Here is a 24864-nt window from a genome sequence, read left to right on the forward strand (position 1 = left end):
GATCCTGTGTTTGCATTTTAGAAACATTCCTCTAATGTTGCATTGCTGAAGAATACCACTGTTCATCTATTGTAGTGGTTATCTATTACTGTGCAAAAAACTACCACAAAGGAATGGCTTAGTTAAAATAACACACATTTATTATCTCACAGTTTCTGTGGGTCAGGAATTTGGCGTGTCTTTGCTTGATTGTCTGCTTCAGGATCTGCATTTGAAGTGCATCTGGCACTGCAGCCTCACTTCAGGGGTTGAGTAGGGAAGGATCCAGTTCTAAGCCCATGTGGTTATTGGCAGCATTCAGTTCCTTGCAGAATGTGAAACTGTGGACCTAAGTTTCTTGCTAGCTGTTGACTGATGGCCTCCCTCAGTTCCTTGCCATGTGACTTCCTCAAAAGGGCAGCTCACAACATTGTAGCCTGCTTCTTCACAGCTGGAGAAGGAAATAGTCTTCTGGCAAGATGGGCATTACCCGCACTTTTGATAACAACAGCAATTTCAGGGGATTCCTAGAACCACTCTTATTACGTTTGATAATTCCCTAGAAGAACTCTCAGAACTCACAGAAGACCATTATACTCATGATTATGGTTTATATAGAAAAAGGATACACCCTAAAATCAGCCAAAGGGAGAGATGCACAGGGGCAGTGTCTAGAAGGCTCCAAACTTGAAACTTCCATTGTTGTCTGGATGTGTTGCCTTACGTTGATATGTGGCAGTGTACGTGGGGTATTGCCAACCAGGCAAGCTTATTCTCAGTGTTCAGAGTTTTTATTGGGGCTTTATTAATAGGCTTGATTGATTGATTGATTGAATTCAGCCTCCTGGTCCACTGATACTGCATAACCCAAATCCCTTATCCTACATCACATGGTTGGTCTTCCTGGCATAGCCACCTCTAACTTAAGACTATCAGGTGTGGCTAATCTCACCCTAAACAAAAAGACTCCTATCAGAAATGACATAGATCACCTCTCAGAAGCCAAGGTAAAGCCCAGACCTCTCTTTAGGCAAAGCCAAAATCTTTACTACACAGTACTCAATATAAAATGCTTGAAACTGAGGTGATTTTCTATTCCAGAAAGAAATGAATGCTGATAGAAAGCTATTTAGCTTTTACTCTACAGGAGTAAAAGATGAAAGCTGTCTCATGCTCAAGAGCAGGCGTTGTATCCAAAGATGAAAGAGTCTTCTTTGTGGAATTCTTTTTATGCAGGCAAGGTCTTGCTCTTTCACCCAAGCTGGAGTACAGTGGCATGATCATGACTCTCTGCAGCCTCAACTTCGTGGGCCCAAATGATCCTCCCACTTCAACCTTCTGAGTAGCTGGGACTACAGGCATGCACCACCATGCATGGCTAATTAAAAAAAATAAAAAAAAATTGTAAAGATGGGGTCCTCTTATGTTACCCAGGCTGGTCTCAAACTTTTGGCCTAAAGTGACCCACATTGGCCTCTGCGGAGTTCTTTTAGGTGACCCTATTGTATTGTCTTTGGTGCCTTATAGGGGTTTTATTTCCTCAAAAGTGTACCCTTGGTCTGTTGGCAACCAAAAAAATGTGTTGAATGGAATGGAGTTTTGGAAACATGAGTTTCCAGGGAAAAAGTATTTTTGGGGAGTGGCTTAATTCTGATAGAGACCATATAACCTCCAAGAGGATTAGCTTTCAATGAATGCTACAAACTGGAAGAGTCTTTTCCCCATCTTCATCTTCATTCTCTAACTTTGTAGGAAATAGTTTGGTTTAGGAGTCAGAACACCTGAGTTCTAGTTTTTGTTTGTTTGTTTGTGTTTGTTTGTTTGTTTGTTTTTGAGACGGAGTCTTGCTCTGTCTCCAGGCTGGAGTGCAGTGGCGCGATTTCAGCTCACTGCAACCTCCGCCTCCTGGGTTCAAGCAATTCTCCTGCCTCAGCCTCCTGAGTAGCTGGCACTACAGGCACGCGCCACCACGCCCAGCTAATTTTTATGTTTTCAGTAGAGACAGGGTTTCACCATGTTAGCCAGGATGGTCTCGATCTCTTGATCTCGTGATTTGCCCACCTCGGCCTTCCAAAGTGCTGGGATTACAGGTGTGAGCCACTGCACCCAACTGAGTTCTAGTTTGATTCTTCATGAACCTTCCCCTGATCTTGGCAAGTTCTTTAACGTTTTGGGCCACAGTTTTTTTAATCTATTGAACTTTTATCTATTGAATCGGGTTACTACAGAGTTCCTCAGCCTCTGCACTATTGACATTTTGGACCTGATAATTCTCTGTTGTGGGGGCTGTCCTGTGTGCACTGAAGGATGTTTAGCAGCACCTCTGCCTTCTACCCACTAGATGCTAGTAGTTGCACCCCACCCCCACCCCTACTTTGTGATGACCAAAAATGTCTCCAGACATTGCCAGCTGTCCACTGATGGGTGGGGGTCGGGGAAGCAAAATCATTCCTATTGATAACTGCTGAGTTACTAGATACACATAGACCCTTTTTAATCCAGCATTCTGGATTTTGTGGAAAGTCTGTGGTTTGAATCTCTGTCTTAAATCTCATACTTATGCTTGAAGCCTAATTGTTTGTTCCAACAAGAAATATGAGAACCCATGTATTTTACTTCCCAGACTAAAGGGTCAAATTTATATGGAGAGGAATTATGACTCAATGTAAGGAAGAGCTCATGGTAAAATTGTATTTTATTTGTTAATTTAGTTTTTCTCAGTAGTACATAAATCTCTGTATAGTGAATTCATAACCTAAACAAGTAAAGTGATGCAAGATGTGTCCATGATGTTATGATATTTACAACTAGGCAGATTTATAACTTGGAATAGTTATATCTATTTAGGAAATTGGAACATATAAGAAACTTCAGATGTTTAGCCATTATGATTTAATTTTGTTTCCAGCTGCTATTGTGCTTTATTTCCAAGATGTAGAAGAAATGGATTTAGAATCAGGAAACCAGGGTTTTAGGTCTAGCCATCCTTGGGGACATATGAATTCTTAAAACAGAAAAATTATATAGAACATACAAGGTTTATTTCTTCTATTTTCTTTTTTACCTCATGGAGCTGGTTAAGTGTGTTATATAATATGCATACATCTGTATTTTAGTTTAGTGCTCCCAAGCTTGAGAAATCGAGTGAAAATGTGTAGTGTTTCAGGTAATACTTAAACACTGGCTAAACATTCTCAATCAGTATTATCATGAACAAATTTATGAAGTATCCTTCTTAAAATTCCCTTTCTAAAAGTTAAATGTATGTTCATTATGCATTTATATTTGTTAATTAAACTTGGGTTTATGGTGCAACTTGGACTTATTTGTTAATAGTTACAGTTTAGCCTATTAGCTAACATAACTAAATACTTGGTAGTATAATGAGAAAAATAATAAATGAATTTTCACATTTTTATTTCTTGCTATAAATATCAAATTAACTGGTTTAGTCTGTAGCTCTGATAGGTAACTGTGTAGTCTTGATGTACTATTTGAAGAAAATACTTTATTCTTCATTGTCTCCCAGGGAATGCATTGAGGTTTTTCTTTGTTTTGTTTTGTTTTTTGTTTGTTTGCTTGTTTTGAGACGGAGTCTCGCTCAGTCACCCAGGCTGGAGCTCAGTGGTTCAATCTCGGCTCACTGCAACCTCTGCCTCCTGGGTTCAAGCAACTCTCCTGCCTCAGCCTCCCAAGTAGCTGGGACTACAGGTGCGTACCACTGCGCCTGGCTAATTTTTTGTATTTTTAGTAGAGACAGGGTTTCACCATGTTAGCCAGGGTGGTCTCAATCTCCTGACTTCATGATCTACTCACCTCGGCCTCCCAAAGTGCTGGGATTATAGGTGTGAGCCACCGTGCCCAGCCTCATTGTTTTGTTTTTAATGAGAAGTACTTAAGCAGGTTTGAGTTAAGGCATTTTCAAGTACCAAAAAAATGATTGTTAATCTGTCTCCTCGTTGGGCCCTGAGCTAGAGGACGTGGGATGCATTTACTTATGTGCACTTTTAGAGGGAGGAGCCAGAGCAGAGTTGAACTGTTCTTGCTAATAAACAGGAGGAGTTTGACCACACTCTGGGGCAGGGAAGCCAGCAACTGAGTGCCTTGTGAGGGAGTGGAGGGAACCCTGCCATCCTAACCCTGGTGGGCCATCCAGATGGTGCTTTGAAAAGCTGCAGTGTCCAATAGTGGTTGTCAAGTTGTGAGATATATGTTTTAAGCACCCTAATGAAACCCTTAGTAGTCTCTCTTGTCCACTATCTTTTGTATGAGTAAAATGTTGGAAGGAATCCAAAGAGATGCTTACTCTGTTTTGTGTGCCAGGAAAAACAGTGTGAGCACCCAGGAGTGTGCAGCATCTGGATCTGTGGGCTGCTGGGCCAGATGTGCTACAGTGAGCCATACTGTTTACTTGATACCTCCAAATCATGTGCACTTTATGTGCTTTATTATATCAGTTATTTATCTTTATCCTTATGACAATCATATGGAAACCATCTTTTTTTAAAAACAAAGAAAGAGACACTTAAACTAAATAACTCACTCAAAGTCACCTAGCTTAAAAGTGTCATGTCAGGCTTTATACCCACATAGCTCTTATATCAGATTCCTTTTTTTTTTCTTTTGAGACAGAGTCTCGCTCTGTCTCCCAGGCTGGAGTGCAGTGGTGCAATCTCGGCTCACTGCAAGCTCTGCCTCCCCGGTTCACACCATTCTCCTGCCTCAGCCTCCTGAGTGAGTAGCTGGGACTACAGGCGCCTGCCACCACGCCTAGCTAATTTTTTGTATTTTTAGCAGAGACGGGGTTTCACTGTGTTAGCCAGGATGGTCTCAATCTCCTGACCTCATGATCTGCCCTCCTCGGCCTCCCAAAGAGCTGGGATTACAGGTGTGAGCCACCACACCCAGCCAGATTCCTTGTTTTGAATTGCTAAATTTGTTTTTGTTTTTGTTTTTTGAAACAGGATCTCACTCTGACACCCAGGCTGGTGTGCAGTGGCATGATATCATTTCACTGCAACGTCTACTTGCTAGGCTCAGATGATCCTCCCACCTCATCCTCCCAAGTAGCTGGGACTACAGGCATGCACCACCATGCCCAGTTAATTTTTCTACTTTTAGTAGAGACAGAGTTTCACCATGTTGCCCAGGCTGGTCTAGAACTCCTGGGCTCAAACGATCAGCCCACCTTAGCCTCCCAAAGTGCTGGTATTACAGGTGTAAGCCACCATGCCAGGCCAGAATTGCTAAATTTGAATTGCAATTTTATTATTTGCTAAGGCTGTTCTTTGAGAATTAAAATGTATTTTCTTTTATTCATTTAGGAGGAGATACAAATTGAAACTCCAGAGCTCTGAAAAAGGAAGGGTTTTCAATTTTTAAACTGTGCAAGAAATGAAACAAGTAATTACCATGTCTTTATATTAACCCCAGTCAGGAGCTTGTTCTCTCTACTTTTGCCAGTCAGTTCCTGCCACACATTAACTTTTTCCTGGGAGCCTTCAACTACTTCTCCAGGTCCTCACCAGATGTGAAAGTTATGGTATCTGTGCTTATACAGTTTTTCATAGTCACTGCCACTTTAGCATTTTATTTCTTCCTTGTGTTAGAGTGAGTTGTTTGATCTTCTCTTTATTAAATTCTTCAAATAACTGTTTTATTAAGTCACATTCAATACAATTTATCCTTTTAAAGTATATAATTTAATTTATTTTTTTATTTTATTTATTTATTTATTTATTTTTATTTATTTATTTTTTTTTTTTAGAGACGGGGTCTCACTCTATTGCCAGGCTGGAGTGCAGAGGCGTAATCATGGCTCACTGCAACCTTGGTCTCCGGGGCTCAAGCAATCTTTCTGCTTCAGCCTCTCGAATAGCTAAGACTGCAGGCATGCACCACCATGCCTGGCTAATTTTTAATTTTTTTGTAGAGACAGGGTTTCACTGTGTTGCCTTGGCCAGTCTTGAACTTCTGGCCTCAAGCAATTCTCCCACCTCGGTCTCCCAGAGCACTAGGATTACAGATATGAGCCACTGTACCCAGCCTAAAGTATACAATTTAATAGTACTTAGTGTTTTTACATTTGTACAACCATCACCACAGTCAATTTTGGAACATTTTCATTACTCCAAAAAAGAAACCATATACCCATTAGCAGTTACTTCTCACTTTCCCCCATTCCCATGATCCCCAGCTCTAGGCAACCAATAGTCTTTGTCTCCATAGATTTTCCAGTTCTGGAAATTTTGTAAAGATGGAATCATACAATTTGTGTCTTTTTATGACTGACTTCTTTCACTGAGCATAATGTTTTCAAGGTTATCCATGTTGTAGTGTATGTCAGTACTTCATTACTTTTTATTGCTGAATAATATTCCACTGTATGGATATATCACATTTTGTGTATCCATTGATGGACATTTGCGTGGTTTCTACCTTTGGATATGGCTGAATAATATTCCACTAAATGGATATACCACATTTTGTTTATCCATTGATGGACATGTGGGTGGTCTCTACCTTGTGGATAATGCTGCTGTGGACATATATATGCAAATTTTGGTGTGAACATGTGTGTTCAGTTCTATTGGGTGTATAGTTAGGAATGGAATTGCTGGGTTATATGTAACCTTTTTTTTTTTTTTTTTTTTTTTTTTTTTAAGATGGACTTTTGCTCTTGTTGCCCAGGCTGGAGTGCAATGGCATGGTCTTGGCTCACCACAACCTCCGCCTCCTGGGTTTAGGCAATTCTCCTGCCTCAGCCTCCCAAGTAGCCGGGATTACAGGCATGTGCCACCATGCCTGGTTAATTATTTTGTATTTTTAGTAGAGATGGGGTTTCTCCATGTTGGTCAGGCTAGTCTCAAACTCCCGACCTCAGGTGATCCACCTACCTTGGCCTTCCAAAGTGCTAGGATTACAGGCATGAGCCACCGTGCCCGACCATATGTAACTAACTTTTTAAAGAACTTCCATACTGCTTTCCTAAGCAGCTGCAGTGTTTACACTCCTTCCAAAGGTGTATGAAGGCTCCAATTTTCCACATCTTGCCAACACTTGTTATTTGTCTGCCTTTTGATTTCAGCTATCCTAGTGAGCACATAGTAGTATCTCATTTATTTGCATTTCCCTAATGGCTCATAAATTTTAAATTGCTCTAGATTAGAAATTGTCTTATCTTTGTTTTCTAAAACACCCATAGTATTTTCCACATATTAACTCATAATGTTTGAATTTATATCCTGTATTTAAAAATTACAAGAAAAGGGAGGTGGGCCTTAAGATTTTTTTTTTTTTTTTTTACCTCTGTTGAAAATGTGCTTTGCCAATATTGTGGCATCATAGTTGCACATTGACTTTGTTTATTGATCCCCTATTGCCAAGCCCTATATAAGAAAGGACTGGATGAATGTTGATTAGACGAATGAATGGAGTTTTCTTCATATTCATCCTGGATTCTTGAGGTTGTCCCTGGGAACAAGTAGGTGTTCTGGTTCTGATAATACTAATAATCTCCTCAAAGATATAAAGAGCATTAAGGACTTCACTTTAAACTGGTATTTCCAGAAAAAAAGACTTGCAAGCTTGAAAACTATTTCTGAAGTATAGTTTGACTTGTCTGTCTGTTGCATATTGTCAGAATTGTTATCATTTGTATAGGCAGCCCTAGATTGGTATTTGTCCCTTATCTGAGAAATTCTATGAAACATTAGCATGCTATATCAAGAGAGTGCATCACAGCAGTTAGATAATCATCATTGTAAGGCACACTTACAATACTTAAAAATAATACATTAACAAAAAAGTGATTTTTAAGGTTTTAAAGAAGATGTTAAAACCTGTCATTCAAATTATAAAGGAAATGTATTCAATGTTAGCTTATGTAGATATTGGCTGATAAGCATAAAGTGTTTAATATTATCATTAGAACTTTATTTTGCCAACACTAATTTAATCTTGTAAACAAAGCAGTTATTTCTTTGCAAATCATTTTGTAACAAAGAGGCCTTTCTATGGTTGTATTTTTACAAAAACATTTATCCCAGTTAAAATGGAATACAATAACATTGTTTTGGATAGTTGCTGAAATGTGCTAAAATACAAATTGCAATGAGATAGTTTGGTGTTTTTTAGTTGTCCAAATACAGCTTTATAATTTTGTTGTTTTGGTATTCTGAGGCAAAAAGATTAGTTAATTTTGTGAATCTGTATGTCTTGGGTCCTTAGTAACTGGATGGCCTCTTACAAATCAAAAATATCATTCTATGCGCTATGTGGTGAGCTAGGGGGATAGATGTCATAATGATGAGATCACAAATACCAGTGTGAAAGCTTTTCTGAAGAAGAGGTCAGAGAAAATGGTCTATTCCTTAAATGAATGCTTGTTACATTAATATGCCCTCCTGTCATTTAAATATTGTCCTCAGAGTAATCAAAAAGGTCATGGCCTGTGGGTCTTTACTGCCAATGCTACTTCCTTCCTCATTTTTAGAAAAATTACTGTTAATAGAAATGATACACTCACTTTCTTTAACATGATATTTCTGTATTTAAAAAGAGCATAAGAAACCATTAACATTTAATTTATGATTCCCACTTGTCATTCTAATTTATATTTTTAAAGATTTACATTATTTTGAGTAAGTTCTAATCCTATGAAATGATGCAGATGTCACCAACAACTTAAATTCAATTCTGATCTTATACTAATACATAATTCTAAATATATTACTTTGAGTAATACATGTTTACTTAGATTTACTATATTAAGTATAGGTTTTGTGAAGTCGTAAGTGTATACCTATATAGTTTCTTGCTATTCTTGATTTTCATAATAATGAGGGTCAAAGTGCCCTTCTGCTCCTTCTTGTTCTGGGCTCTCGTGAGCGTTGTCAGGATCATCCTGATCTTCACTTTCATCATCATCATCATCATCTTGAAATCTCCTGAAAACTTGTGTCTTTAGTTGTATTGTTTGACCATTAGTGCTTCTTTGTTCACCATAATAAATAGTGTGTATATGAGGGAAGCAGAAGAAGATGTATGAGCTTATTGGTTCTTTTAGTTTATTTTGGTCCACACGAATGTATGTTAAATGGTGGTAATGTAGTGGGTCAATAGAAGGACACATCACTGAAAGATTCATCTCTGAAAGAAATAAATTAAAAATTAATCTTGCATTATAGTATAATCCATAGTTATAGCCATAATTCTATGTTAGGTTTTATGTTGTATGGGATATACTTCTGTTAATTAAAATACTTATAAATTGAATTAGGTTTCTTTTTTTATATTAATCAAATAATAAGAAAATTAAATTATAAATGAGTTTTATATTAACAAAATATATATGGCTTCATTGGCTTTTCTGATTAATAAATTCCTAGTAGAACAATCTCAAAAAAATTATCTACAATTGCACTACTTAGGATACTCATATTTCTTCATATACTTTATGATTTCTCTCATATATATATATATAAAATTATTATTATTTTTTAAGACAGAGTTTTGCTCTGTCACCCAGGCCAGAAAGCAGTGGCATGATCTCAGCTCACTGCAACCTCCGATTCCTGGGTTCAAGCAACTCTCATGCCTCGGTCTCCCAAGTAGCTGGGAGTACAGGCACATGCCACCATGCCTGGCTAATTTTTCTATTTTTGGTAGAGATGGGACTTCACTATATTGACCAGGCTGGTCTCGAACTCCTGGCCTCAAGTGATCCACCCCACCCGCCTTGGCCTCCCAAAGTGCTCTGATTACAGGCATGAGCCAGTGCGCTCAGCCTATTTCTCAATATTTAAGGCAATAAAATTTAATAGAAAGGACTATAAACTGAATAGCACACATTTCTCTGGGGCAGATTTCTGCCATTCCCTTAAGCAACTTCAAAGCAACCATTTTCAGCAATGTCTAAAGCATAGCTTGTTGAATATTTTTTTCTTTAAAAGATCAGAATTCCATTCTTTCTCTCTTTAAAACACAATAAAAGTCTACATACTTTCTATTTCATTATTTTGTAGGTATAGGTGTTCCAAATTTCTTGGAATATAGAATGCTTGCTTCAATTTGTTGTGTCCAACACTGAGTTCTACAATGTTGGGAAGATTAAAAATATTATATGGGATGTCTTGTAGTTTGTTGTGTGACATTCTTAGAGTATGAAGTTTTGGAAGTTTGTCGAAGTATTTTTCAGGTATAGAAGAAATTGAATTATTTTCTAAAGACAGATACATAAGTGAAGAAGGCAAACCAGGAGGCATTGATTCTAATCTGTTATTGCAGAGGTTGAGCTGCATTAGTTTTTCCATTTTGGCAAAGATTTTGTCTTTTAGCAGAAAATCATGAAGATAATTATAACAGAGATCAAGCATGGTCAAGTTTACTAGCCCATCCATGGCATTTGTCTGCAGTTTGGAGATTTCATTGTAACCAAGAAGGAGTCTTTCCAGAGATTTAGGAAGAGGAAATGGAAATTCTTCTAAATTGTTATGCTCTAGGTGAAGTTGTAGTAGATTTGGAAGCTTAGCAAACACACCATAATCAATCTTTTGAGATTTAATTTTGTTGTGGCTGAGGTTAATTTCTTTAAGATGAGTTGCATTGATGAATGAATTTGCAGTCACAGCCTCAATTTCATTGAACTGAAGGTAGAGTTGCTGAATGTGCATCGGAATATTTGGGATAGTCTTGAGTTTGCGATTATCACAGTACATTGATGATGGAAAGTTAGTTGGACAGAAGCATTCACTGACACAGCCTAAAGTATACTGATGAAAAGGAACTCTGTAGTCTACATTTTGACGAAATGGGAATCCTGTTTGGTAATCATCATCTGGCTCTTGGTCGTAGTCTTCATCCCACTGATAAGTTTCATATTGGCAATGTACTTTGACTCCAAAAAAGAAGAAAATAACATATATTGGACTTAAAAAACCCATCTTCTTTTTTTTTTTTTTTCCTATTGCAAGGAGAAAAGGAAACATTGTGGAGAAAGTGAGTAAACTCAGAATACGCTTTATATAAATTGTCAGTTATATGAAATGTATTATACCTATGTCTCTATATAAAAGAATATCCAGAAAGAATGGGCAGTGCTCAAACCAAAATTTTTTTCTTTCTTTTTCTGTGACAGTGTCTCCTCTGTCACCCAGGCTGGAGTGCAGTGGCACGATCTCGGCTCTCTGCAACTTCTGCCTCTTAGGCTCCCAGGTTCAAGCGATTCTCATGCCTCAGCCTCCTGAGTAGCTGGGACTTCAGGTGCATGCCACTATGCCCAGCTTATTTTTGTATTTTTTAGTAGGGACAAGGTTTCATTGTGTTGCCCAGGCTGGTCTCAAACTCCTGACCTCAAGGGATCCTCTGGCCTCGGCCTCCCAAAGTGCTGGGATTACAGGTGTGAGCCACCACGCCTGGCCTCAAACCAAAATTAATGTTTAAGTACAAATGAAGTGAGATTTTTTTTTTCTTTTTTCTTTTTCTTTTTCTTTTCTTTTGAGATTGAGTCTTGCCTTGTCACCCAGGGTAGAGTGTAGTGGCACAGTCTTGGCTCACTGCAACCTCCGCCTCCCTGGTTGAAGTGATTCTCCTGCCTCAGCCTCCTGAGTATCTGGGACTACAGGCGTGTGTGCCACCACGCTTGGCTAATTTTTGTATTGTTAGTAGAGACAGGGTTTCTCCATCTTGGCCAGGCTGGTCTCTAACTCCTGACCTCGGGTGATCCACTCACCTCAGCCTCTCAAAGTGCTGGGATTACAGGCGTGAGCCACTGCGCCTGGCTGAGATTTTTTTTTTTTTTTTTAAGTCGCATATTACACTGAACTTGAGTCAAAAGTCTGGTATACTAGACTTTCGACTAAGTAACCATCTTTTAAGAGTCCCCGTTTTGGCCGGGCGCGGTGGCTCAAGCCTGTAATCCCAGCACTTTGGGAGGCCGAGGCGGGCGGATCACGAGGTCAGGAGATCGAGACCATCCTGGCTAACACAGTGAAACCCCGTCTCTACTAAAAATACAAAAAATTAGCCGGGCGAGATGGCGGGCGCCTGTAGTCCCAGCTACTCGGGAGGCTGAGGCAGGAGAATGGCGTGAACCCCGGGGGGGCGGAGCCTGCAGTGAGCCGAGATCGCGCCACTGCACTCCAGCCTGGGCGACAGCGAGACTCTGTCTCAAAAAAAAAAAAAAAGAGTCCTCGTTTATCTTGCTTACTAGGGTATAGTTCTATGATGATAGCTTGTCATCACTCAACTACAGTCTGATCCCTCCACTATAAATGCTGGGTGTTCTTTGGAATTACCTGATCCTTTAATGATGGTCACAGCCTGGGGGAGGAAAGACCTTTATTTTAGTTAGAGAGCTTTTGCCTGGAAGATTCTACGACTTCTATTTGCTGATACCTTTTTCTGCCGTTCAGAAGAACATGAAATGCTCCCTTTTATGTGATAACTTCAGATATTTAGAAATAGTATTCATGTTTCCTTTTAATATTTTCTGTCCAAAACTAATAGCACCATCAAATTTTCCTCATGAAACAGTTTCCAGAATCCAATTATTTAGTCTCTGACTCTGCTTGAATAACTACTTTAAATCCTAAAGACATACAATGTTTACATTCTACGAAGTTCGAGTGTCTTTACATTTTTCTTCCTAGCTTCCTTTTTCCATTAATATATTTAAGTTTTAGATATAAAAATAGTATTAAAAACACACTGTCCCTGTCTACCAGGTGTTTAAAGTCTTGTGGAGAATCAAATATGCATGCACTAGAATGCAGGAGGAGGATATTGTGTGGAGCAGAATTGCAAGGGGGCACACTTCACAACGAACACTCAGTGCTGAAACTTGAAGTTCTAGGGAAGGGTCAATTATGTCCCAGATGAGAAGCCTGAAACCTGTATTTCATTTCTGTCAACATATCTGCCTCTTACCTCATCAATAAAATAAGAATTGCAATTATAGCTGAATTATATACCTTGGCTGCTTATCTTGTATGTTGCCTTGTGTCTTTTTTTTTTTTTTTTTTTTTTGAGACGGAGTCTTGCTCTGTTGCCCAGGCTGGGGTGCAGTGGTGCGATCTTGGCTCACTGCAGCCACCACCTCCTGGGTTTAAGCAATTCTCCTGCCTCAGCCTCCCCAGTAGTTGGGATTACAGGCGTACTCCACCACACCCAGCTAATTTTTGTATTTTTAGTAGAGATGGAGTTTCACCATGTTGACCAGGTTGCTCTCGAACTCCTGACCTCATGATCCACCCACCTTGGCCTCCCAAAGTGCTGGGATTATGGGCGTGAGCCACTGCACCCAGCCTCCTTGTGTCATATCTTGCCTGCTTATCCCAACTGGTCGTTGTTAGCATTGTATGAGCTATCATGTACAAGTACTTTGCATGTTGAAAACTGCTATCCAGATGAAATGAATGTATTATTTAGGAAAAAGGTTTTAAAAAATCCTACCTCTTTTATTCTGAGAGCTTTCTACTTTTCCCATCCCGGGTTTCATGAGAGAATGAGTTTCCTAACAAATCGTTGCATATAATGAAATGACTTACCTCCTATTCATCTAGAATGGTTCTAGCTATTTTTCATCATTGGTATAATTGAGAGAATAGTTACTTAAGTTATTTTCTTTGACAGAACCCCATTTGAGAAAGGTTAAGAAACATCTCAATTTCTTCTTCTTTTCTTGTCAGAAATTATAAATGTATACTTGTAACTATTGTGTGTATTTGGGATTTGAAGTAGTTATTCAGGTAGAGTCAGAGACCCTCGAGCTCTTTTCCTGCAGTGATACTTCCCTTCATTCTTCCTCACCATTTGCTCCCGTGTACGTGCACCCTGGGTTTTGTCTTTGCTATTACTGGAACCCTTCATACTCTCCATTTTGAGTATTCCACACTCAGACCACTATCTCTATGTAGTAACTCCAGCTGCAATAATTCTTCAATTCAGTGGAACCTCAGCTGTATTGATTCTACTATTTTTCACTGTCCCTCATCCATACCTCCCAACATTGTCAGTTCCTTCTTACCAACTTAGACCCCATAGTTCATCACTATCGTTGCTCTTTTGCACATGCCCTAAACTTTCTGGCTCCTTCAATCTGCCAAACTCCAACTCTGGTTACTCCAATTCTCCACCTACTCACAGCCCATCACAGCTGAATGTAACTAAAGAAAAACAGGAGCATGGTGACTGGTCTCACTCTTAATTCAAGACCACTAACCTCAAGTGCTGTCCTGCTGCATTTCCTTAGACCATCCTCTTTCCCTCTCTTCTACGCTACTGTTTTGTAACTTTCCTCTCTCAAGCCTTTAATACCTCATTCCCCATTATTGTTTTTGGGTGATGACTTTGCTTCTTTTTTTTAAGTCAAGAAAATAGGATCAAGATATCATTTATTTCTATTTTCTTATATGTATCCCTACCTACAAGAAAATGCTGAAATAGCAATGGTTTGGGTTTTGTTTTGTTTTTTTTTTAACAATATGTGCTTTTGAAACTCATGATGTTTCTTTGTGCAACTCTATATTACATCCATTTTTCTTTCTTTTCTGTGAGATTCGTGGAAGATGTCGCATTTGACCTAGACTTTGAAGGAGTGTTGAGGTTCTCATAGAGGGAAGTGAGGAAGAAGATCTCTGGCTAGGAAAAGATAAGCAAAAGCATAGAAGCAACAGATGGTGATGTGTCTGGGAAATGTGGTTGGTTAACTCTTGAAGGAGCAAAATAAGACTATTAAATCCAGATCTGAAGGGATTAGCCTAACTTTTTTTTTCTGAGACAGAGTCTTTCTCTGTCACCGAGGCTGGAGCGCAGTGGTGCACTCTTGGCTCACCCTCCATCTCCTGGGCTCAAGTGACTCTCTTGCTTCAGCCTCCCGAGTAGCTGGGATTACAGATGCGTGCCACCACACCTGTCTAATTTTTTAATTTTTTGTAGAGACAGGGTTTTGCCATGTTGCTCAGGCTGGTCATGAACTTCGGGGCTCAACCAGTCTGCCCCCTCAGCCTCCCAGAGTGCTGGGATTACAGGCATGAGCCACCACACGTGGCCTTGGAGGGCCTAAATTCTAACCTAAGGAATTTGCACTCTGGGAATGAATGCCTAATTTAATGAATTAACATATTTGGGCTGTGATTTCACCCTACAGTCAGTGTTTGTGGGTGAAAAAGTGGAGAATCTTGGAAGGAGGTAGATTTAAGGAGTTACGGTATCATACCAAAGGGCAGTGTTCAGAGCAGGCTCTCCTTGCTGGGCTGGAAACTCGCAGTGGATCTGCTTGGAAATGCTTATTCACCTACTGTACTCTACTACTTTACTGTATGTAAACATGCTTACTGAAGCACTTTACAAATATTAGTAGTTAGTTTGATTGGGTTACATCAGTTTACAGTTGTCTTGAATTATTTCTAGTGGTGAGGCACTATGCTAAGTTGGTGGAGAATACAGAAATGAAGAAGACATGAAGCCATAGTCCCTTCTGTAAAGAGCAAACAGCTTAGTGGAGGAGAGAGAGAAAACAAAGTGAACCCTAATCTAAGGCAGAGGGTAATATCGTTTATAGCAGAGATAGGCAATGCTGTGGGGCCAGTGGCTTACCTCAGCTTTACAGAGACAGGAAAGTCTTTTGTAGACATCATTTGACCCAGACTTTGGGAGATTAATAGGAATGAATATAGAATATTATATACATTTTATACTCATTGATGATATTTTATGTATAATTTTATAATATTTTATTGTACTCATTATAGTATAACATATTAACTTTTTTTTTTTGGAGATAGAGTCTCACACTGTCACCCAGGCTGGAGTGCAGTGGCACAATCTTGGCTCACTGCAACCTCCGCTTCCCAGGCTCAAGTGATTCTTGTGCCTCAGCCTCCCGAGTAGCTGGGATTACAGGCATGCACCACCACGACTGGCTACATTTTTTTGTATTTTTAGTTAAGATGGGATTTTGCCATGTTGGCCAGCCTGGTCTCGAGCTCCTGACCTCAGGTGATCCGCCCACCTCAGCCTCCCAAAATGCTGAGATTACAGGTGTGAGCCACCGCGCCTGGCTGAAAACTCAGCTTGAATTTTATCCTTTTGTTGAGAACATTAGCTAATCATCAGTTAGCAACCTTACATTTGAGAATTAGAGTCTGTTGTTCAACGACTATGAAAAATTGTTGGGAAAAAAGAAGGCCTTGAATCAAGACATCATGACCGGGGCGTCTCTGAAAATAAAGAGGTTCTTTTTTTTTTTTTTTTTGAGACGGAGTCTCGGTCTGTCGCCCAGGCTGGAGTGCAGTGGTGCAATCTCGGCTCACTGCAAGCTCCGCCTCCCGGGTTCACGCCATTCTCCTGCCTCAGCCTCTCCAAGTAGCTGGGACTACAGGCGTCCGCCACCATGCCCGGCTAATTTTTTGTATTTTTAGTAGAGACGGGGTTTCACCGTGGTCTCGATCTCCTGACCTCGTGATCCGCCCGCCTCAGCCTCCCAAGTGCTGGGATTACAAGCGTGAGCCACCGTGCCCGGCCAATAAAGAGGTTCTTAATGTTGTCTGCTTTCTGTCTTTGTGAGCACCTAAGAAGAAAGTCTTCCCTTGAGGAACAATTTCTCTTCTAAACCTGAACTTATCTTAAACATCATTGTCCTCCTCCCTCCGCGTTCCTAACCATGTAGTACAATCTTGTCCCACTCCCTTTGATTAAGTGCAGTTTTCTGGCTTGAAATCCATCCTGTTTTCATCTATATGCTCATTATTTTCTATGCCTCTTGCTCTTTCCCCAGGATAATTTCCCCTGTTAAAACAATCTCTTATTTTATCCAAATTTTTCATTCCCCAACTAATCTCTTCTCAGTCATTTGCTAAGCATATTTTTGTTACTTCTACTTTTCATACTCTACAATGTATGCCTTGTTCTCTATAGGATAACTCACAGCAATATTATATAATCATTGTTGATCATCTCATTTCCTAATATCTTTTAATAGAATCTAATACAATGCAGTGTTATAAGTGCTTAAAGATGTGTTGAATGAATGATTAAGTTAATAAGTTATAGGTTAAGGCTTGCTAGCAAATGCATCTCTCTACTAATGTTGATTATTCCTAGGCATTTATTTCCCTATGATAATTTCTTCAAATGAACATATTCATGAGAGCTTGACTATTCCTTTTTCTATTGAATATTTCTTCATCACAATATACTGTATTCCTCACTTTCCTAGTACATTGTGTAGTAGGAAAAGAACAAATGTGAAAAAGAATGTTTGGAGCAAAGTAATATATATATATTACCAGTTTTCAATGTGAATTTTTCATATTATAGCAATAAAACCATCTGTGTCATAACATTTCTCTTACTTGGAGAAAAGCACTCGTGTGTTCATCAAGAAAAGTTTCTACTGAAATTACTAATGAGGTATAATTTATACTTGTTCAGGAAAAGTTTAGAGTAAAATCCTCAACATTTTATTATGTTAAAGACAATGTTTTTATTTGTATGACATAGAAACTAGCATATAAGAAAGCGAATATTAGCATATAATTTAGATTTTTCCAAAAAAATTCTAAATTTTAATTTTATAAAATTATTTTGCTATTAAAAATGCAATTCCCTCAATTATTTTTAGCCATAATACATTTAAATTGTAATTAACTAAAACCCAAAGTAACTAGATCCTTCAATAGACTAGATAGAGCATCTGTATTTTCCCTTTGAGAAAGAAGTAAATGAAAAGAAAAACATTCTATATCAGGGATTTAGTCAGTAGAGAAATTTGGAGAAAATCTTAAGGAAAATCTTGAGTGAAATTTGTACAAATGCCCATCGACCCCCCAACAGGAATCACTAGCATTGCTCAGCTGTATGCCTCAAAGGCATTAGCTGGTTCTTTGTTACTTATAATTCATAGAGAAAAAGAGACCTAAGGAAGAGAAAGAGATTGATTCCTTTAACCTGAGAATCTCTCCTTTCATTCAAAGTAAAAAAAATCTAAACAAAGATTTTTTATTGGGTAAATCTTAAATGAGAAAGTTAAACTCATTATACTACTTTATTTGAACATTTTGCCTAATCAAAAGTTTAATGTAACTTTTTTACCAGATTTTGCTTCCAAAAATTGTGCTTTTATAATAAATGCAGTCTATTTTAATATTAAACAAATCCAATATACTTTTTAAATTTTAACAGTAGGAATACATTCTTAAAAAATTGAAAATTATTTTATTATCATACCTGTTCAATTTGCTTTAGTTTTCAGGGGTTGATGAATTTGTAAATCCTTTAAATGAATCAGAAATTCCTAAATTCTTTAACTGAGTCTCTTAAAAATCCACAGTAACTCTGTGTCCAGACAGAGCTGTCTCTTGAATTACTGTAGCAATTTAAGCAAATACAATCTTCTTGGAAAACACTTGGGTTGAATTAAAATTATGTATTTCTTTTCATTACATGAAACTTTGTGGATTCAAATTAAGATGCTTGTGTTCTTGGTCAGATTTATGTGGCTTACTTCTTTCTTTTCCTCTTAATTTTGGTTTGAGGTGTGGCAAGAATTTCCTCTAATGTGAAAGGCAAACAAAACTAAATGAAACAGCATGTACTGATTACTGTTTTTATTTTCATTTTCATGCCAAAGAATTCTTCAAATTAAGGCCCACTGTGACAGGGAACTCCAGCGTCTCAGCAACTTAAGGTGGAACTCAAAATTTATTTTTTAATTTTTTGAGATGGAGTCTTGCTTTGCCGCCCAGGCCAGAGTACAGTGGTGCAACCTCGGCTCACCGCAACCTCCACCTCCCGGGTTCAAGCGATTCTCCTGTCTCAGCCTCCCGAGTAGCTGGGATTACAGGCATGAGCCACCACGCCTGGCTAATTTTTTGTATTTTAGTAGAGATGGGGTTTCACCATGTTGGCCAGGCTGATCTTGAACTCCTGACCTCAGGTGATCCTCCCACCTCCACCTCCCAAATTGCTGGGATTACAGGCATGAGCCACCACGCCTGGCCTGGAACTCAAAATTTCTTGAGTCCCTTGGTTGTTCAACACCTAGGTTCACATCAGTACTTCTATTTGTTAAAACAAGGAATCAGGATTAGAAACATAACATTTCGCATTGTTTATTTTTAAAATGCACTCAATTGTCATTGCTTACACAGATTAAGTATATGACTTTTCTATACAAAGGCTTACATCTTCATTTTTATCAGCTATTTCATTTCTCCTCTTTTTGGCAGATGTACCCACTAGAATGACTTCTAATATCCTTTCAGATAAAATTAGTTGGTTGCACTCCAAAGGTGTATCTCCAATTTGCCTGTTTTTAGTATTGCACAAAATAATTTTGTAGTATTGAATAAAATGGAATGAAAAGCTTATGTCTCTCAATAGCTATTGCCTTTATTTTGTAGATTTAGAAAATTTCTTCATTTCATAGAGCTATCCTGAGTAGTAACAGTTAACTGTTTTTAATGTTTAATTTTTACACTGTTTTCATATTCTAAACAGAGAGTTGACTTGTGTCTTTTGGCAGTGGACTCGGAGTTCATTTTGGGGGGGAATTCTTTTAAGCTTTTACAAACAAATAAAGTGAATCCTGGAGTTCATTTTGTTTCCTCAAAAAAGTGTTTTCCATTAGCTTTTTACAAAGAACTCACAAGATTTATTTTGTTAAACTTTGCATTAAGAAAAGTATACAGTGTTTCAAGTGATGCTTTGGCAGTTGTAAAAATCTAGTCTATTATTTGAGACATTGGTATGAAAAACGTGGCAGACCACATTTGAGCCAAGATTCCATCTTGTTACTGATCTTTTCCATATGTTTTCTGTTAGTGTCTTTGTTCTTAAAACTCAGGCTTTCACTAAGGAAAAGAGAGCAAATCTGCGTACTTTTTTCAAAAATTGTTTTATAGGCCTTCACGGTCCTTTTGGAAGATTAACTGAAAATCAGCAGCCTAATGTTTATATAACTTCTCATTAACTCTGTGATTTGGATTTACGACATTGATTATGTTATTCGTGTTTTTAACAAACGTGAAAAAAAAATATCAGTAGATAACTAGAGCAGACAGAATAAAAATGTCTAGAAAATTTAAACTGATTGGCAATGTCTAGGAGGTTTAAGGTGGCGAGGGATGGGAATGCGGGGAGGTGGTGGTTAGTTAGAGTCAGGCCTTAAAGGAAAAAATAGGGGATGTGAGTTTGTAATAGTTCACTGTTTTAGTTAAGTGGTTATAATTGTAGCAATTGGGGAGAAAAGGAGTTGAATTGTTGAAAAGTGTAAATTATATGCTATGATTATACTTTGATTGAAATAGATTCAGTATCTCAAAGCTGAGTGACACAGGACTGGCTAGGAAAGGCCCTCCTGAGACCTGCTTAATTAACATAATAAGCATTACAATTTTCTGCTCATTTGTTCCACTTTATTTACTGGGCACCTACTTTGTGCAGATTTTAGGTGCTTGGGACTCAGCAGTGAAAGTCTCTGTTGTTATAGAGAGGGAAAACAGAAAATAAACATAAATAAGCATAAAATGCAGAATATAAACAATGTAGAGTGCGATGGAAGAGAATAATGCAAGGTAAAAGGATAAAAATGAATGAGGCATGAGGGTATGGGTCAACAGTTCAGGCACCACTGTATGTGGGGACTGGAATGGAACAATTAAGTTGTTGTATGGCAGACGGTGAGAACCAGGTGTCTCACTGTTGGAGTGGAAGTTACAAATAAATAAGAGAGGTGAGGTGGTGACAGTGATTCATGTGATAATAGATTAAAGTTGAAGACATCAGTATGAACTCATATTTAGCTTAATATAGATATAGCTGGTTAAAAGGGAAATGTAATTATGTTATATATACATAGTACACACATAGACCTCCTTGCTCTGTTGGCTGAGAGATCCTACAAGCAGGAGCACTTTAAGCAGCAACAACCACAAAGCCCAGATCTTGGTTTCTAACATCATTTTCCAGTAAAAGGAACCCAGGCTGCTCCTTGGAGAAATAGCTGATTCCAGGAGGACTGGAGCAAGGAAAGTAGGAGATGGGCCTGGAGCATTGTACAGTACCAGAAACAGGGCACTCAGCAAAGAAAGGGATCTGGGGAGTCTCTGTTCTTCCACTCAGTTTTGCTGTGAACCTAAAACTGCTATAAAAAATAAAGTCTATTAATCTTTTTTGTTGTTGTTGAGACAGAGTCTGGCTCTGTCGCCAAGGCTGGAGTGCAATGGTGCCGTCTCGGCTCACTACAGCCTCCACCTCCTGGGTTCAAGCGATTCTCCTGCCTCAGCCTCCTGACTAGTTGGGATTACAGGTGTGCACCACCACACCCAGCTAATTTTTGTATTTTTAGTAGAGCCTGGGTTTCACCGTGTTGGCCAGCCTGGTCTTGAACTCCTGACTTCAGGTGATCCGCCTGCCTCAGCCTCCCAAAGTGCTGGGATTACAGGCGTGAGCCACCGCAGCTGGCTATTAATCTTTATTATTTATTTATTTATTTATTTATTTATTTATTTATTTATTTATTTTTGAGATGGAGTTCCACTCTTGTTGCCCAGGCTGGAGTGCAATGGTGTGATCTCAGCTCACTGCACCCTCCACCTCCCGGGTTCAAGCAATTCTTCTGCCTCGGCCTCCCAAGTAGCTGGTATTACAGGCATGTGCCGCCACGTCTGGCTAATTTTGTATTTTCAGTAGAGTCGGGATTTTTCCATATTGGTCAGGCAGATCTTGAACTCCTGACCTCAGGCAGTCCACCCGCCTCAGCCTCCCAAAGTGCTGGGATTACAGGCGTGAGCCACCATGCGCTGACTATTAATTAATCTTTTAAAAAGGGCAGGCAGACACTATTTTAAGTAGTTTAGATATTCAGAACTAAATATGGTGATGGAGTAAGCCAAGTTGGTATCAGAGTGGTGACAGGCCAGCTTGGCTGATGCCTAGTGATCTAGGAGGAGGGAGTAAGTGGTACTCTCATAGGTAGCCAGTGTCAGCAGGGTCAAGGCAGACATATGCCTGGAAGTAACCATCTCTCAGCTTTCTAAATGGAATCAAGTTCGTAAGGCAGATAATGACACTTAGCTGATGAACTACTTCTATCAGAAAGGCCACTTGGGCAGCCCTATAGAAACAGTCCAAACATTAATTGCAGTCAGTCTCTTGGTCTGTCTGCTCCCCGGGGGCTGTGAGGAGCAGAGGCTCCTGAATTCATGGCCCATACTCACAAGCTTTCTTGGCCGTCATCATTCACATTTTCTGTAAATGGTGCCCCCATCCCAACCGTGACCACTCTCTTGTGTAAGCCAGAAGTTTGGGAGTCCTTTAAATTAGTGCCTTCTCAAGTGTGGCAGGAGGTCCATTATCATCAGAATTACCAGAGCTGCTTATTAAAAATTCAGGTTCCAGCATCTTTATACTCAAGATCTACAAAATCAACCTCTGAGCATGGACCCAGGAACTTCCATTTTAAACAAGTGTCCCAGGTCCCACCAAACCTTGAGAACCACTGATGTAAATACTTCTCCCTGACTTTCAAATTGAATCTGTTGGTGAATCTTCTGTGTTCCACACCCAAATATCTTTTTGATCTGTCTGTGTCTCATACCATGACTGCCATCATCTCAAACCCAGGTGTTCTGGGTAGGGTCTTGACTATGTTCACACATCTCCTTCTCCAAGCAATTTTCTTCTTGTCTGCGTAAAAATCAGACAGCACACTGTGTCTACTTAAACTTCCTTGTTTCTACTTGTTACTTGTTTCTACTTGTTACTTCCAGTGATGCTTTATTAAAAAAAGTAAATTCCAAACATTGATCTTCAAGATTGGGGATGATCTGACCTTGGCCTACCACTTGCTCATTCTTGGAATGTTCAGTTTGCATCACTGCTGGTTTCTGCTCTGTACCCACACTGGCTTCTTTTTGAGCCTCACATTGCCATGTTTCTGTCTTACTATGACCTTTGAAGGAGCTTCTCTGTCTCTTGAGGATGCTAGGCCTCTGTACCTCTCAATCTTGTTGTTAGCTAAATCTTATCTTTAAGACATCAACTTATGCCAGTTGCAATTAATTATGAATGTAATTATTTGTCTGCTTTCTCCTTTCTGACAAGACTCTTTTATGAGCTACCATGTCCCCAAACTGTCAATAGTGGGTGCTCAATAAATATTGTTTGAATGAATGAATGAATGCACAGTACCCTCCAATGCGCATCTTCTTCTCCATTTTCTGAATATGTTTCTACTTTCCTGACTGTTGGAGGAAAGATGCCTCCAGACAATGGCCTCTGTACCAATTCAGGGGAATAACCTTACTGTCACCTCCCAGACCTTACCTGGTGAACTCATCAGCAGGCCTCATAATGGCCTGTATGTGAAACAAACTTTTATTAACATAAAAGCATGAATACAGAAACACTGAAAACAGAAGACAATCAGTGAATACTTGGCTAAAGTCTACAGAACATAGAGAAGGTAAAGAACAAATGACTGTTATCCTTAACTCAGCATCTGAATCACCTGAATATAATCTTGTCATTTTCAGGCCAAGTGCAGTGGCTCACTCCTGTAATCCCAGCACCTTGGGAGGCTGAGGAGGGCGGATTACCTGAGGTCAGGAGTTCCAGACTAGTCTGGCCAACATGGTGAAACCTTGTCTGTACTAAAAATACAAAAATTAGCTGGGCGTGGTGGTAGGCGCCTATAATCCCAGCTACTCGGGAGGCTGAGGCAGGAGAATTCCTTGAACCCAGGAGGCGGAGGTTGCAGTGAGCCGAGATCGCACCATTGCACTCCGGCCTGGGTGACAAGAACGAAACTCCGTCTCAAAATAATCATTATCATCATCATCATCTTGTCATTTTCTTGTGAATCCTTCCAGAGATATTTTGTACATATAGAAGCAAATACATATATTTAGAAATCATTATTTCTCAAAAAGCATTCTTGCATGAAATTGGAGATGTTTCTAATCTTTTCCTAATGTAAACAATGGTGCAGCTAATAAACTTTTATAAGGGACTGCATATGTGTGCTAGTGTGTCTGAGGGGTCAATCCTCAGGCACAGATGTGATTGTCCGCCTCAGAGGCCCTTCCAAGTGGCCCTCCCAGCTGTTAAATCCTCCGCATACCATTTTATCAGGTTTTAATCTTTCAGTGATCTGGTGGGTTAAAATGGTATCTTATAGTTGAGTTCTTATTTCTCTTACTATGGATCTGGTTGAATATCTCTTATATTTTACATCCCTGTATGCTGCGTTTTCTGGAACTGCTTGTATCTTTTATTTCTATTGTATTGTAGGTCTTTTGCTTAATGACTTTTAGGGGTTTTTTATGTATAAGGGAAACTATGTGCTATGACTTATAACTATTATTTTCCAATTTGTAATTTGCTTTTGATTGTTTTGCCATGAAGACTTTTTGTTACATCATTGGGTGTATCCGTCTCTTCTCTTTTTTTTTTTTTTTTTTAAGATGAAGTCGTTCAAGTGATTCTTCTGCCTCAGTCGCCCGAGTAGCTGGGATTACAGGCACCCACAACTACACCTGGCTAATTTTTGTATTGTAGTAGAGACAGGGTTTCATCATGTTGGCCACGCTAGTCTCGAACTCCTGACCTCAGGTGATCTGCCCACTTCGGCCTCCCAAAGTTCTGGGATTACAGGTGTGAGCCACCATGCTCGGCCAAGTTTATCCATCTCTTCTTAACAGCCTCCTGGCTTTTGTGTTATAGTTACTTCTGCATTCGCAGAAAAATTCTTCCTTGATTTCCACTGTTCATTTTAGGACTATTATGGTTTCTTTTGTTGTTGTTGTTGTTGTTGTTGTTTTATTTTTATTTATTTTTTGTTGAGATGGAGTCTCGGTCTGTCACCAGGCTGGAGTGCAGTGG

General features: G+C 39.1%; 2 protein-coding genes across 2 annotated transcripts in view; one reads left to right on the top strand and one right to left on the bottom strand.

Moving 5' to 3' along the window:
- The window catches only part of CENPP (centromere protein P), a 294971-nt gene that overhangs the window by 91351 nt on the left and 178756 nt on the right, over positions 1 to 24864 (top strand). The gene's annotated exons all lie outside the window — the stretch shown is intronic.
- Positions 7913 to 10933, bottom strand: OMD (osteomodulin). Its single transcript, XM_032164524.2, has 2 exons — positions 9983 to 10933; positions 7913 to 9129 (listed from the first exon to the last, which is right to left on the bottom strand). The coding sequence occupies exons 1-2, from the start codon at positions 10920 to 10922 to the stop codon at positions 8798 to 8800; spliced, it is 1272 nt and encodes a 423-aa protein (XP_032020415.1). The 5' UTR covers positions 10923 to 10933; the 3' UTR covers positions 7913 to 8797.

Source organism: Hylobates moloch, unplaced genomic scaffold, assembly GCF_009828535.3.
Source record: "Hylobates moloch isolate HMO894 unplaced genomic scaffold, HMol_V3 SCAFFOLD_10, whole genome shotgun sequence".
In the NCBI taxonomy this organism is placed as follows: Eukaryota; Metazoa; Chordata; class Mammalia; order Primates; family Hylobatidae; genus Hylobates; species Hylobates moloch.

Excerpts from the sequence above, each read along its gene's own strand:
- OMD (XM_032164524.2), bottom strand. The coding sequence starts at position 10,922 with ATGGGTTTTTTAAGTCCAATATATGTTATTTTCTTCTTTTTTGGAGTC. Across the intron at positions 9,130-9,982 it reads ACAAAATAATGAAATAGAAA|AGATGAATCTTTCAGTGATG; the intron begins GTATGTAGACTT and ends TATTTCTTTCAG.